This window comes from Mixophyes fleayi, chromosome 2, assembly GCF_038048845.1.
Source record: "Mixophyes fleayi isolate aMixFle1 chromosome 2, aMixFle1.hap1, whole genome shotgun sequence".
Taxonomy (NCBI): domain Eukaryota; kingdom Metazoa; phylum Chordata; class Amphibia; order Anura; family Limnodynastidae; genus Mixophyes; species Mixophyes fleayi.
Genome location: NC_134403.1, coordinates 321,948,161 through 321,963,955, shown reverse-complemented (window position 1 = coordinate 321,963,955; position 15,795 = coordinate 321,948,161). Strand labels below are relative to the sequence as shown.

General features: G+C 40.5%; 1 protein-coding gene across 2 annotated transcripts in view; it reads right to left on the bottom strand.

Moving 5' to 3' along the window:
- Positions 1 to 13,647, bottom strand: part of SGSM2 (small G protein signaling modulator 2) — a 293,928-nt gene extending 280,281 nt beyond the window's left edge. For both annotated transcript variants that reach the window (XM_075196760.1, XM_075196759.1), the window contains exon 1: positions 13,329 to 13,647. In XM_075196760.1, the coding sequence (XP_075052861.1) occupies positions 13,329 to 13,385 (57 nt within the window). In that variant the 5' untranslated portion in view covers positions 13,386 to 13,647. The remainder of the gene's footprint in view (positions 1 to 13,328) is intronic.
- Between the last annotated feature and the right edge of the window lie 2,148 nt (positions 13,648 to 15,795).

The following is a 15,795-nucleotide window of genomic DNA, read 5'->3' as shown; positions in this document are numbered from 1 at the left end:
ATTGGAGTTATCCTTTAAACACTGCTATAAGTATGGTATATTTGTACTGTACATAAAATACTCAACAATGTACATTTTTATATATGTAGATTTGTTTCTGCGAGGCCTGACAGCTGTGTCAGGATCATGCAGGGGCACAGTGAGAACTCTATGCTCAGTGATTTGAAATTGATGCACTAACTACATTAACTATTTTTTTTTACCCAAAATGTTTGTTTTATATTTACTTCAAAGTATTATACAATACAATGTAAAAACATGTTAAATATGCATTATTATTATTAATAATAATAATAATAATAATAATAATAATAATAATAATAATAATATTTTAATGATTTTTTTGAACGATCCAAAGAAGTCCGTACATTTACCGCACAAGACGTGCCAGGGCCTTAATCTCCTAGTAGACAATGGGGAGCAGAAGGAAAACCAAACGCTTGGAGGTAGATAATAACTATATACTATAAAATATTTATTTGGATGTAAACAACTGTAATTTTACAATTTGTCTTGTGAAATGCATTCATGCTTTAAAAATACTGTACATCTGAATATTTTTTAGCATATTTTCCCTTATTTATTTATTTAATGGTTTAGTTTGTTACTGATTATATTATCACTATTATTATTATTATTATTATTATTATTATTATCATTGTTATATAAAGAGGCACATGTACCCTTGCTTATCCACTGCAAAGACATGCTTGTTTTAAAAACTTTTTACTATTTAGATACTTTGTTGTATTTTTCAGCAGGAAGCTCCGGACTACACAGAGCTACTCCAAGCTGGTGTATAACCACAAGAGTGCCCTTGTTATACAAAGAAGCAACTGATATCTCTACAACCAGAAGAGGAAGGAGGTTCAGTTAATAAAAATGGTGAATGACAGATATGGTTGCCAGCAGCTGCCTGCTGCACTCTCTCATCATTCCAACCTGGTACCATCCATAACAGAACACTGCTATCTGTATGGAAAAGCTATGGCTGCTCAATTGTTGGCAGTGGGTAATGCTGCTATCTTACAATAGCCACATGCACTTTCCCTACAAGCAGCTACAATTGTTATTCCCAAACTTCTGTATCAAGTGCTGACCACACCACCTCTTATAGTGTAATGTCATGTGGGGAGGACCATATCTATCTTCTGTTTCATGTAAATGTATGTAATTTACTAGAGATGCTCACTGTCCTCCGTGAACTGGTTTTAGTTTTGGTTTTGGATCTGGATTAGCTTCGTGTTTTGGTTTTGGTTTTGGCAAAATCGCCCTCATGTGTTTTGGTTTTGGATTTTTTAGGAAAAATACTAAAATATGCTAAAATCACATAATTTTGCTCTTTTTTGTTCCTACATTATTCTTAACCTCAATAACACTAATTTCAAGTCATTTGCAGTCAATTTTGACCACCTCACAGGTCACAATATTATTTTCATACACTTTCTGTCAAAGACTGCAGTGACCTGGCTGGATGGTAAGCGACAGAGCAATGACACAAACACACAGCAGTTCCTAGAACATCTAGGACACATTGGCCCACAGCAGTGGCAGAAAGGTAAAATGGTGCAAGATGGAATGGTTCTTGGGCCCGTCCTCCCTCCCATGCACCGTTATGTTGGATCTTAAAAAGGAATCCAAAAATCGTGAGATCCGAGATCCGACAACGTAAGTATTCCGTTTTGCCTCGTTTTCAAATCCGAAAAAGCGCAAAGGTATCGAACACCCCTAAGTTCGGGTTTGTTCGGTTCTCGAGGAAAGGAGCCTGAGCATCTCTATAATTTGCTAGTATCATGATCCTCTCAATATACAGACGTACAGTGCTGGATAATACATCAGCACATTATAAATAAAGGATAATAATAAGAATAAGAAGAATAATAATAAGAATAATTATCCTATGATCCTATTTATGTTCTTGGTGTCCAGATGTGGAAACAATTCCTCTTGATGATAGCCAAAATACTTGTATTACCTATGCATACCAACACTTTTCTTGTCCTATACAATCATTTCCCTTGCAGGGGCAAATGCAGAATTTGAAAGTGGGAATTGCAAAATGTAGGGTTTTCATTACCCCATTGCATCCTTTCTGGCAAATGTCAGATCTCATTTTCAATACATAGTATATACATGCATAGTATATATATATAGTATACATACAAGTATGGAATATAAGAGCAAGTCAACTGAGACAACGTAGGCCTAAGTCCCAAGGCATTAATGGCCTCAATAGTAATATCCATGAGTTAAAAAGATTATCTCCCTCAATTAATTAAAAGATTCTCCCCCAACTTGTTTTCCTTGCTTGCTCCCACCCACAATGTTAAAAAGGGGTGACAGCATAAGACATAATCTACTTGTACTTTTCTCTACCTATATAAACTAAATAATAATATTAATATTAAAATCAATAATAATGTTGGTCTATTTCTGTTCACGGACATTCTTAACATAAAGGGCATTCTGACATAAAGAAGGGAATAAGCCTACATGAACTACATTATACTATATGGTTTGAATAGAGGTTGGTGGTCAAATGTGGTACTGCAGTGTTCATAGCCTGGGGGAATTCCAGGCACCTACGGTCTCCTTAAACAAACAAGTGCCTTGTCATTTGGTCTCCCCAACATAAGCTATTTAAAATCTTCTTTGACTGTTAGACATTATTGGAAGATAATGTATCTTCCGTTTAGCAATTTTTCTCTTTATATTCTTTTGTAGAATAATCCATTTGTTAAAAGAAACAATAATGTTGCTGGTAATATTTCATGTCACATTTTGTTGATGTACTTTGTGCCACAGAGTGTTCTGAGTAACAATAACATTGTTAGAAACGTCATAAGTGTCAGGATGATATCAGGGAACTGGCTCATCCAGTACAACAAACAGATGTTGTTGACACATCACTACTAAAGAGTTTCCATCTGAAATGAAAACTGCTGTTATCAAATGGTCTACTTCATTATATGACAACAGGAGACCAGATGGATGAGTACAGTCTAACCAGCTGAAACATTACTTGTATTTGTCAGGATTTTATCACTTCTCACTGAATTTTAAATATAAAACTTTTTATATGTATTGAATGTTTTTTTAGTGCTGCTACAATTCACAAACATCACCTCCACTCCCTTCTGCTTTCTGACTCCGTAATAGTTACAAACGGTGCACAAGAGGAATATTCTCATGTTCCATGTTGTACTTCTTTACCATTCTTTGAAAAATTTCCATTTAAATGTATGAACAATAGACCAATCTTTATTGTTTAAAATAGGTCAAAAGCTGCCCAGTGAAATAACCATAGCAGCCAATTAGCTTTGATTGGTACAGATTAGACTAATCAAATGGCAGAAAAAATCTTTTGGCTGTGAAAACTGGTGTATTTTTTCCAGTATTTCACTTGTTTTCACTTCACATGACATACTAATGCAGAGCAGTCTTAATGCATGGGCAGACTGGGCAGTTGCCCAAGGGCCCCATAGGAGCCCCATAGGCTTGCCAACTTTTCGGTATATGTTTTCGGGAGATTTATTCAGAACCTTCAAACCTTCTTTATTAAAACCTTTAGGTGGACTAATCACCTCAGTATCAGCTGTTATCTGTACATGCGATCTTGCTGTTGCAAATACATATCTTGACCTTGACGAAAACATACACGTACTAATTGTACATAAGTAAGACAAAATCAACACACATAATTTTTTGAAGCAATTTTTGAAGCAATGCAAAGAAATTTTGCAAATGTTTGTGTTGAACACTTGTTTAATAAATAATTCATAGAAATTTCGTACTGTGCCATCTCAGCCTGTATGATTTACCAACTAAGTACCATTTTTATGGTGAATTTCTTGTTTTTCAACCACAAGGCAATGTTATATTGTCCAAACGTTTGTGCTGATTAATGCTTTTTAATGTTTAAATACTAATTTTGTTGGAGGTACCAATAAATACATGCTTAATTTTATGAATAGTTTACATTTAAATTCCTGTGAGTGGTTGTGTAAGTAGGGCATCCAGAGCACTGCTTTGCCTGGTGTCCTATAATGCTGTTAAGATGGCCCTATACTAATGAGATTAACACTGGCAATAACCCCACCAGCAGTAAATCACGCAACCTCTCACCAGTGAATGCGCCCCTATGCTCTTGATTAACTTAATGTTTTTTTGACTGCAGACATCTATAAACTAAATAGGGCTACTTAATAACTAAATAGGAATAAAGTCTTTAAAAACTAACAATTTAATACAAAAAATTGTTTGCAACTAATTAAGTATCTTAAAATCACATGGTCAAGTCTGATGTCAACCACAAAATAGTTAAATAAGACACCAAAATATAATAAGAAAACATTCTAAGAGAGGCAAGCAAGCTAGGAATCATATTAAAGTATTGCACGGTCCTAGAGGTAACAAGATATATAACCCAGAGGCCATAGCTAACCAGTTCGCTAAATTCTACTCTAAACTTTATAACCTCCAGGACGATGATAATGTTTTTAAACCATCTGAGGCCTCCATTTCCGCATTCCTCCAACACTTAGACCTTCCCTTGTTAGACGCCGATAGTTTACAATTGCTTAATCTTCCATGGACCCAGGGAGAGGTTGAAGGAATCATTAAATCCCTTCCAAAAGATAAGGCTCCTGGCCCGGATGGTTTCATTAATGCATTCTATAGTGCCTTTGGGACCGAAGTTTCCCCTCTCCTTACTAACCTGTATAATAGCGTTTCGGAGGGTGGGGGCTTCCCAACAGAGATGTTGGAAGCACAGATTATTACTATACCAAAACCGGGCAAGGACCACTCAGACTGTAAGAACTATAGACCAATAGCATTGCTTAATACAGACCTGAAAATATACGCTAGATTGCTTGCTGATCGTCTGAATCCCCTCTTACCACAACCGATACATCCGGACCAGGTAGTCTTTGTAGTACGCCGCCAGGCCTCGGATAACACTCAACGCATATTAAATGTCGTGGACCTCCTCTCTGGGTTCTCGGAGGAAGTCATTCTGCTCTCTTTAGATGCAGAAAAAGCCTTTGACAGACTTCATTGGAAGTACATGAAGGAGGTCTTGTGTAAGTTTAGTATACAGGGAAGAGTTCTACACTCCATATTAGCCCTATATCAAGACCCCTCCGCTAAAGTCTTCAGTAACGGTTTCCTATCATCTTCATTTCCCATCACTAATGGCACGAGGCAGGGGTGCCCTCTTTCCCCTTTAATGTACGTCTTGGCTATAGAACCCCTGGCCCACACAATCCGGCAGGCGGATAACTTTCCAGGTATTAACATCCATCCATATAGACAGAAGCTATGCCTATTTGCTGATGATGTCCTACTGTTTGTAACCAGCCCTCGTTGATAACTTTGAAGCATATCTTAGACCGGTTTAGCGAAGCATCATTCTATAAATTGAACATTACAAAATCTGAAGCCCTTCCCATTAATATACTACAATCTTCCCTTTCAAACTTACAAAAGAAATTTCCTTTTGTGTGGGTTAAAGATTCCTTATCATATTTAGGTATACATATTCCGGCAAATTTATCTGCGGTGTTTGAAGTCAATTTTTCCCCGATTTATCTTCACCTCTCCTTACTGGCTAAGAATTGGATTGACTTTGAGGTCTCCTGGCTGGGGCGCATAGCGGCTTTTAAGATGATGTTGCTACCAAAACTTATGTATATTTTCCGTACCATACCCTATATTATACCAAAACGAATGATGGATAGGTTCCACACTCTGATGATGTCATACGTCTGGAGGCAGAAACGCCATCTCCTTGCACACAAACATATGTCTTTACCAAAGTCAAGAGGCGGCTTATTGCTTCCCAGCTTAACACTTTACCAGGATGCCTGTGTTTTGAGTTGCCTCCGAGACTGGTCGCTACCTCATGCAGCTAAGCCGTGGGTGGATATCGAGAGGGCTCTATATGCAGGATTCCCCTTGCTGGATCTTCTTTGGATTCCTAGGTCGGACCGCCCATCGGGTGCCCGTAAATTACTCTCCATCTCAGATGCCTTACGGGTATGGGATAAATTTATTGGGTCGCACAAGGACGTTGTACTCCCTTCTCGTAATCTTTCCCTCCAAGCATTGTCGAAACTCATGCCGAATATCAATATTTCTGTATGGAATAATAGAGGGATAGTCTCTCTGGCGGATATGTTTGCGCAGACCCTTTTCCTTCCCTTCGACAAGCTTAGGGACAAATACAATCTGCCTCAGGCTGAGATGTTTAAATATATGAGAATTAGACACTGGGTGGGGGCAGCCTTCAGGACCCCCATGCTCTGTCCACATTACCAGCTCAGGTCCTAGATAGATTAACAAAGGCGGGTAGTAGGGGAGGAATAACATTCTGGTACCGCTATTCCCAGTCCCTGGTCCCAGCCTCCAAGACTCCGACTCAGACACGTTGGGAAGCAGATATTGGTATGACTCTTTCCCTCCAGCAGTGGGAAAAGATCTACATTTCCTCACAGCACATGTCTAGATGCATCAATCACACCGAAATGTATGTTAAGCTCCTCAATCGGCTCTATCTCACCCCGGATCGCCTTCATAAGATATGGCCAAGTCAGTCTAAACTCTGCTGGCGTCAATGGGGTCAGATAGCAGATGTTTATCATGTCTTTTGGACATGCCCGGTGATCCAGACGTTATGGGGCGAGGTATCCGCTTTGATTTCCGAGGTCCTGCGAGTTTCTGTCACTCTTGACCCGAAGGTAGCCCTCCTACATATATATCAGCCTGTGGTTCCTAGCTATAAGCGCTATGTATTAGGACACATACTAATTACCGCTAGAGCAGCTATAGCTCAGAACTGGAAGTCCCCTGCTCCCCCCAGCATCACTAAGGTCGTGTCTAAGATCCAGTATAGTTTTGAAATGGAAACAACGGATGTGCCCTATACGTCATCCGCCTCCAATCCAATTTTCAAATGGTTTAGCTGGCACGAATATGTTACAGAAGGCTCCGGTAGAGCACGAGTAGCTTCAAATACTTCACCCTCTCCCTCCCCAGCAGCCCTTATAGAGGAACCCCAGCCTAACGAATAGGCTCTGCCTGTGTGTTATCTGACCTACCTAGGTACTAATATCTCCCCATCTGGTGTACTATGAGAAAGACCAATGTGTATATTTTATTTCTGCTTTTTAAAGTAATGTGCATGTTATAAGATCGCTGTTTCAACTGAGTGACTTCCCCCCCCCCCACGTGGGGGTTCCCCCCCTTTTTTACCCTTTTGTTTGTTCCCTCAACTGTGCTTGTCACCCTTTCTTTTTTCTGTACCCCATTTAACTTTGAAAAACTCAATAAAAATTTATTGAAGTAAAAAAAAAAGAAAACATTCTAAGGTTCCAATAGGAGATTCATTGAGGATATTACAGGCTAATATGTAACCATTAAACCCCATTCCATTCATATCTAATGACAATCCTGACAGTGTCTGGTTCATCTGGCACCCCATCTTATATAATTCATAGAATTACAGCTTTCACAAAGGGACGTTCAATTCATCCATTGTTTATTAGGCATCATTAAGTAGATCAAAGTTCAGGGGATACTGAAATTTATGGTGACTATTATGGGACTAGTCAATTTATCTAGTAATTGACTGACACTTGTTCCAGGCCACAGACACCTATTAATTATGGATTGGAGAGCAGGGACAGATAAAGCTAGAAAGAGCTTCTGAGCCCAGGAAAGTGCAATTTTACCTTCTCCAAAAGTGATAGAAGAAGAAGTTATGCTGGGGGATGATCCTAACACACGGCCCAAGCTCCTAGTAACAACATCAATTTTCAATTTAGCCACACATGCATGTAACCAAATTGGATGACATCTAGCCATTCAGTGCTCATTCTGAGCGGCCGAATCACTTCCAAATCACAATGAGGCCTGTGTTGTTGGAAGATGAATATACAAACAGTCTGAGAGTGATCATCTTCCAATCACATTTGATTGACTTTGATTGAATTATTATGAGTCATTGTGCTAACACATGACAATATTGGACCAGATGGTCATGATCATTGGCAATATAGCTGCACCCAGTGGTCAAAGTGGAAATATAAAAGTGGCGGTGTAGAAAATATAATGGGAATGCTAATGAATGGAATTTGTGATAGTTTCACAATGAAGGCAGGAGGAGAAGTGGCGGTATGACATACCACCATAGACACCCCTACTTCGACCACTGGTTGCACCATAATAAATGGACCCAATTTAAATTTCAATAAGAGTGAATTGCAAAGAAATAATATCACCATCATTATCACCATTTTTTAATATAGCGCCACTAATTCAGCAGCGCTGTACAGAACTCACTCACATCAGTCCCTGCCCCATTGGGGCTTATAGTCTAAATTCCCTAACATACACATAGACTAGGGTCAATTTGTTAGCAGCCAATTAACCTACCAGTATGTTTTTGGAGTGTGGGAGGAAACCGGAGCACCTGGAGGAAACCCACGCAAACACAAGGAGAACATACAAACTCCTCACAGATAAGGCCATGGTCAGGAATTATACTCATGACTCCAGTGCTGTAAGGCAGAAGTGCTAACCAATTAGCCACCATGCTGACCCAATATAATATTGTTGTTATTGCATTCTACAAAAATACAAGAAAGACAATTTCATATGGATGTACCCTTTCATTCTAATAGCAGATGAGGGGGATTTGTACAAAGCTAAAATCTAGTTCAAGGCCATGAAACAATATTTACATAGATGTTTAGTTTAAATAAAATAACCTTTCTTACGCAAAACCTTCTGAGCATCAATATATTATATTGTGCTATTTATGGCAATAGTCCTATATATTATTTTGCTAGGAAAAAAACTAAGTGTTTCTTACATTCTATACAGTGTAAGTCTTTATTCATAAAGACACAATCTATTGGATCAAAGGTCTTTTCAGTGTTGGCTAAAGTAGTATGAATGGATTATTTGTAGTGTGTGCTTTGACAGCAGAACTATAGGAGATAAATAAAACTGAAGTGAGTTAGAGAATATCATGGAAATTTATATGAGGGTGAAATCATCTGGCCCAGGGCTCTTACCAGTAATAGATTATTCAATGTGAAATGCACTTAAAAATGAGGAATTTAGATATACTCACAATAGATACAGGTATAATAATATACACTGTACCTTTACACATGTTTGGTTATTATATGACCCACTGAGCCTTTAGAGACTGCAGTGTTGGGGCATTTATTATATGAGTCTGATCATTTGAGACGGCAGCGTAGCTGTAGCCACTAATATTTCTAAACAGACGATAAGGACACCCATGTTACAGTCTATAATTGCTACTCTTGTGTTTGCAGATATCTATCTGTTCCCAGTAATCCTGTTGGGTGCTATATGTGGGAAAACAGTTATTAGTGACTATTCCCACTAATCCAAATGGATCAGAAGGTTGATTAAGACGAAGGATAATAATCCTAGGTAAGGAGTCTAAGCGGTAAATACTGAAGAGGTCCTAAGTAAAGTAGAACAATGGAGATATAACCACGGCTTCAGGTAGTCACTCGCTGAAATCAACTATTTGCACATGGTTGAGTGCTTTGTAGAGGGTTCTTGGAGTCCTTCTCCTTTGAATTTAGGACTACCCAGCAGGGACAGGCTGGGCTGGGGGGCATCTGCCCACCGAGCCAGTCCCATAGTGGGTTGCATTTTTTTCCTTTAAAATGTTCCTAATAGACCGTCACGTCGTGTCTTGCCACCGGGTTAAAATTTTCCAGCCCTTCCCTGCTACGCATAAAAGCTTAAAGATTGCTTTATGAAGCTTTTGATGTGAGTAATATCCGGAAAGCCAACAAGATAGCAGCTACCCTCATCCATGGCAAATTACCACCAAGCCCCTGTATCATCACAATTGCATTAGTTCATATATATGTAATTCAGAGATTATATTGTATCCTGAGTTTTTAGTTTGGACTGTTTGTAGATTGGTAGAAAGGAAGGAAAACTGTTTTATAAGCTACTACCTGTCCTAAATTTATACGACATATTGGGCCTGAGTCATTAAAGCACACATACTGAGCGCAGCATGCGTTTGTTTTAAACTGCACGTAACTCAGCTCTGCATACTCCGAAGTTAACAATTAACAGATCTCAAGATACGTGTGGTGATAACTACGGGTGTAGGGTTACTCCGGTCTATTAGATCAGACACTGCAGGATACTTACAATACCTATCTGGAATATAAAATCTCAAAAGAGCGCATAGAAAAAAATAAATATTAATCAAATTATGTTACATGTCAATATATGATTATAAATGGAAATTGTTTTATTTCATTTTTCTAGAAAAACATTTCTTAGGGTGTACTTAATGTCTACTGTACATAACAGATATTTTTACATTTGCTCCTGATTGCAAACACATGTTATAGCATGCACACGTGACTGACATCACTAGGATTTAGACTAGACCTCTAGCTGGAGCAAGAGATACGGCAGAAAACCTGCTTACGCCTGTGTGCGCCTGAACCTGACTTTACTGCACGGAAACGCCATTACTGTAAATTGCCTACATGAATCCAGCCATTCCTCACCCTGTTCCTCCCCAAAATCGTAGCCTGCTGTAATTGTCATTTGCAGTTGGAGCTGATTTGGACGTGGCTGCGTTCTGTTGCTCACAAAACCGGCAGATATGTTCCTTAATGACTCAGGACCTTTATATTTACTTAGTTCAATTTTATTTCATATCTGAATATGAATAGAAACATCCCATTTGGTTGTTGATGGAGTATGGAATTTCTACAAGTATTAATTAAACACAGATGAGGCAGTGATTTTGTTGACTAAAGCAATACTCATAAGAACGCAGCCTATCAATTCATTAGGAACCAAATGGATCAGCGATATCACTTTTTTTCCATGAATTGATAGGCTGCATCCACAAAGTGCTGACTCCACCAAGTGTAGGTAACAGGTGTACATTCATTCAGCTCCCTATTTGCAGATTATTAGACACCTTGATGGTTCATGACCTGATCACTATGTGTTTCCTCCTGCCGTGGAGAGGAGCTCATGTCGTCAGCTTGCAGGGGAAGGTCAAGTGACCTATGGGGCAGGAATGCCCCCAAGTGAGAATATATTCCTGAAGACTTCAAGAACTAAACATGGTGACATACATTGAACTTAGAGGTATCAAAACTGACAGGTAACATAAGAAAGAATATATAATTTTCTGCTGACAAATTCTATGTTTCTAAGTTTCTATTCCAGAAGTTTAAGTAGAAACACCGCCACCCAACAGCGTAACTTTGCCTATAGGAGCACAATTTAAAATAGTTATTTTACCAAAAAATCCACTAGACAAATCCTTAATCAATATTTTTATGAAGCTAAAAGTTGAACTTTAACAATATACATGTGTATTTCTTCTGTACACATTATATAACAGGTGAGCTAGCAGAGGGCAATGTGGCACAATGGCTGTGTCATTATATAAATCCCTTGTATACACTGCAGCCTGTGTGCAAAGCTTTTCCTTAATAAAGAGAGCTGGAGTCTCAGGTAGCTGACCAGTGATACCACATTCCAACTTTCCCCCTACCCATCTGGCAGAGTTACTGTACTGCCATCCTAATGTGTTTGTCCAATATTTTACCAGCTGAGAGATTTTATATTAGCATCTAAAATACTGATAATACCACAATAACCAAGGAGACATGTTGATCAAGGAAAACAGCCTCAAGCAACCCCGCTTTGATATTTTGTATGCCAGTAATAATCCAGGTCACCCATATCAACCATTTACCACATTCATTAAATGAATTAGAATACTTGAAAACCACTTTTAGCATACTAAGCTTAATAGTTTATAATGTGAGGAATTATAATAGAATTAGAATCTTATAAAACAGATTAGTTCACAGCTGATTCTATACATAATGCACTGGTGTAAACTTCTTTGCTAAAAGCATACATGAAAGGGTAAATACACCCTCATATATGCTATCTGAGAATATCTGATCATTGTGCTCATCAGGTTTGCCACAAGTTAATATCACTGAAAGCTAAACATACAGTTATAGGGCATGTTAAGGCTAAATAGATAAACTCTTCACAATTCCCAGAAAGACAAATCCTTGTATTGCAACAATATCCCACCATGTGGCCACCTGTGAGAATGGCAGTTATATTAAATAAAGAAATAAAAGAATGTTACATTAATCAGACACTGTAATTCAGAATAGTATCTACTGTGTATCATCTGTCAGTGTCTCACAAACAGAAAACAATGATGTCATCTTAAAGATGTAAAATGAAATGAATCTGCTATTAGTTGTACTTCTGAAAGGACTATAGTGTTATATTTTTACACTATTAAATCTAATATGCACAGCACATTAACAATGCATTCATAATATAAATGTTAATAGTAAGCTGCACTATTGAAATTTCCTTCAGTTTAATAGTTTCTATTTAAAAAAAAAAGTCAACAAGTTTGATATAAAGTGTGAGGGACTTTATATGTGTTTGCAAAACAATATACAAATTGTGGATTATGTTGTATATGTCATACAGCATATATGATGTATTACGTAAAATGTGGAGCGAAGTAAAAAAAAAACAACAACAAAAAACAACTTTCTAAACCTTCCTTATAGATGTTCAACAAAATGTCAGTATCATTGATTACCAAAGCAAATTGTCACCTAGGCAAACATGAGCCCACTATTTAAATGTGACTTTGCTCATCCTGTAAATAAACCTGTACAGCCTAAAATAAACATTGCAATTTTATTTGTATACACATGTACTAGCTTCAAACTACTGTGCCAAACAGATCAATCAAATCTTTGAACACAAGTTCCACCTAAAGAGGTTGATGCATATAGGAGATCATGGTATTTTTGTATGTATAGTTAATCACTATATAACTATAAAGATCCCTTAATTACACTAGTTAAAACTATAAAATGCCCAATCTGTAAATACAGCGACATTCAATTTGGTTAAACATCACAAAATATTATGGTAAAAATTGATCACAAGCTTTGTGTGGATGTCATGCATGTAGAAGGATGTTACTGCACCCATATGTAGCAGTCTGTAGGATCTACACATCTGTTTTGTGGCAATGGTGCATTCACGTTTAATGAATACAAGTATATACAGTATTTACTGACTCTGCACAGACAATGACCACTAGGCACACGTCTGTTAGAATATAGAAGGAACCTATTGGTTCAATTAAGTATGGTAAAGGCAAATGTATGTTAGCATATTGTAATAAGTGTATGTATGATTGCACATACATATGCACACGTGTGTAATGTTACATGTACCTCCTTTTTGACGTTCCAGAGCAGCTTCTCTTTGGTGCTGTCATCTGAGCAGCTCATTGTGCAGGAACAGGTGAGATGCTAATAATAATAATGATGGGGAGATTGTAGTTTATCCTTTGCAGCCTCGGCTGTCACCCAGCAGCACTCTTTGGTGGGCACCCCCGTTCTCCGGTGATGGGCTGTGGGTGGCGGTGTGCTCTTGTCACCGATGCTCCCCCTACTGCTGCTGATGCTGGTACTGTCATTCCCCAGAATTCGCTGTGACGTCACGCTTTCAGCAGCCCCCTCCGGGCCCCCTCCTGCCTTTACTATAGCCCCGCCTGTGTAATGGGCTGGCATGAATGTACCGGACTCACCGCGTCCCCGTCGTACCTATGACAACCGGCCAATAAAGGCAGAAGGAGGTGGCCCCGTTGTGAGCTCACAGAGGAGGGCTGTGATGATCAAGTCATGACGGAGTTTGATGCTCACAAGCTAATTTCATCTTGGAAATTAATATGGCAGTTCATGTATAGCTACCAATCTAAAAATGTGTTGTATCATATGCCTGTCAGAGGTTCTAACATAGTGATGAAAGCAGGGCCGGACTGGCCATCTGGCACTTCTGGCAAATGCCAGAAGGGCCGATGGGTGGATGGGCCGCCCCGACTCTTCCTGTCTTCCCGGTGGCTGGTTCCTCCCCGGGAACCAGCCACCTCTGTTGAGAGCTGCTCAGCTCCCTCCCCTGTTACAAGCAATCTGGAAAGTTTTTAAGTTTTTACTGAATAAAAATTCTCGCTAGGTGAGGGGGCCGCGGGGGTGCCGCGATTTTCGGGGGGGGGGGGGGGGGTGTCGCGGGGGTGCCGCGAATTTCGGGGTGGGGGGTCACGGGGGTGCCGCGATTTTCGGGGGGGGGGGGTGTCGCGGGGGTGCCGCGAATTTCGGGGGGGGGGGGGTTGCGGGGGTGCAGCGAATTTCGTTCGGGGGGGGGTCGCGGGGGTGCCGCGAGTTGCATGACTGTGAGAAGGCCAGGGTGGTAGGGGCTGCTGGTAGAGTATTTGAGAGACCCAGGGTGGTAGGGGCTGCTGGGAGATGGGCTGAGAGATCCAGGGGGGGTAGGGACTGCTGGGAGAGGGGGTAAGAGACCCAGGGTGGTAGGGGCTGTTGGGAGAGGGGGTGAGAGACCCAGGGGGGTAGGGGCTGCTGGGAGAGGGGGTGAGAGACCCAGGGTGGTAGGGGCTGCTGGGAGAGGGGGTGAGAGATCCAGGGGGGGTAGGGACTGCTGGGAGAGGGGGTAAGAGACCCAGGGTGGTAGGGGCTGTTGGGAGAGGGGGTGAGAGACCCAGGGGGGTAGGGGCTGCTGGGAGAGGGGGTGAGAGACCCAGGGTGGTAGGGGCTGCTGGGAGAGGGGGTGAGAGATCCAGGGGGGGTAGGGGCTGCTGGGAAAGGGGGTGAGAGAGCCAGGGTGGTAGGGGCTGCTGGGAGAGGGGGTGAGAGAGCCAGGGTGGTACGGGCTGCTGGGAGAGGGGGTTAGAGAGCCAGGGTGGTACGGGCTGCTGGGAGAGGTGGTGAGAGACCCAGGGTGGTAGGGGTTGCTGGCAGATGGGGTGAGAGACCCAGGGTGGTAGGGGCTGTTGGGAGAGGGGGTGAGAGAGCCAAAGGGGAAGGAGGTGCTGGGAGAAGGGGTGAGAGAGCCAGGGGGTAGGGGGTGCTGGGAGAGGGGTGAGAGAGCCAGGGGAGAAGGTGGTGCAGGGGGTTAAGTGAGAGGGACAAAGGAGAAGATGGTGCAGGGGTATAGGTAAAAGAAAGTGTAAAGGGAGAGACATCTTAAGAATGTGAATGTCAGGGATGCAGCTATCATAAAGCACAAGTAGTAGTGAAGAATGGGAATGCACAGAGGGTACAAGTGTTAAAAAAAAAAAAAAAATCAAGCCTTCATACTCCATTCACTTATATTTTCCATACCCCCACTTCTAAATTTCCGCTTCGACCACTGCCCTCTGTTCCTGCTCCCGACTGCCTGTGTGAGTTGACAGCTGCTGATCCCTCCTCGCCCAGCGTGCCAAGTAGGAGAAAAGAACTCAGAATACCATAATCAGGTAAGTTCATATATTTTCTCGTGTGCAATGTGTTTTTAACCATCCTTTCATGAACTGGGGGCACTACTGTGTATCCAATGACGTTTAAAACACTATGTATTGTTCATTATTGCGCTGTAATATTTCTTGCATATCTATCTGTACAGAGATTTTTAATTAGGAGGAAAAAACATTGCTTGTCATAAATTTTATCTGTGATTGTGTCAATATATCTATTTTTGTTTGCATTGTAAATGGTGTATTAAGCTGCTCCTGGGATTCACACTCTCAGTATCTGAAATGCTGTACCAATTTTTATTTGAGAATGAGTTTTTGTCTGGGCACTACTAATGATTTGGGGGCACTACTATGGCATAATGTTATTTGGGGACACTATTGTGGCATAATAT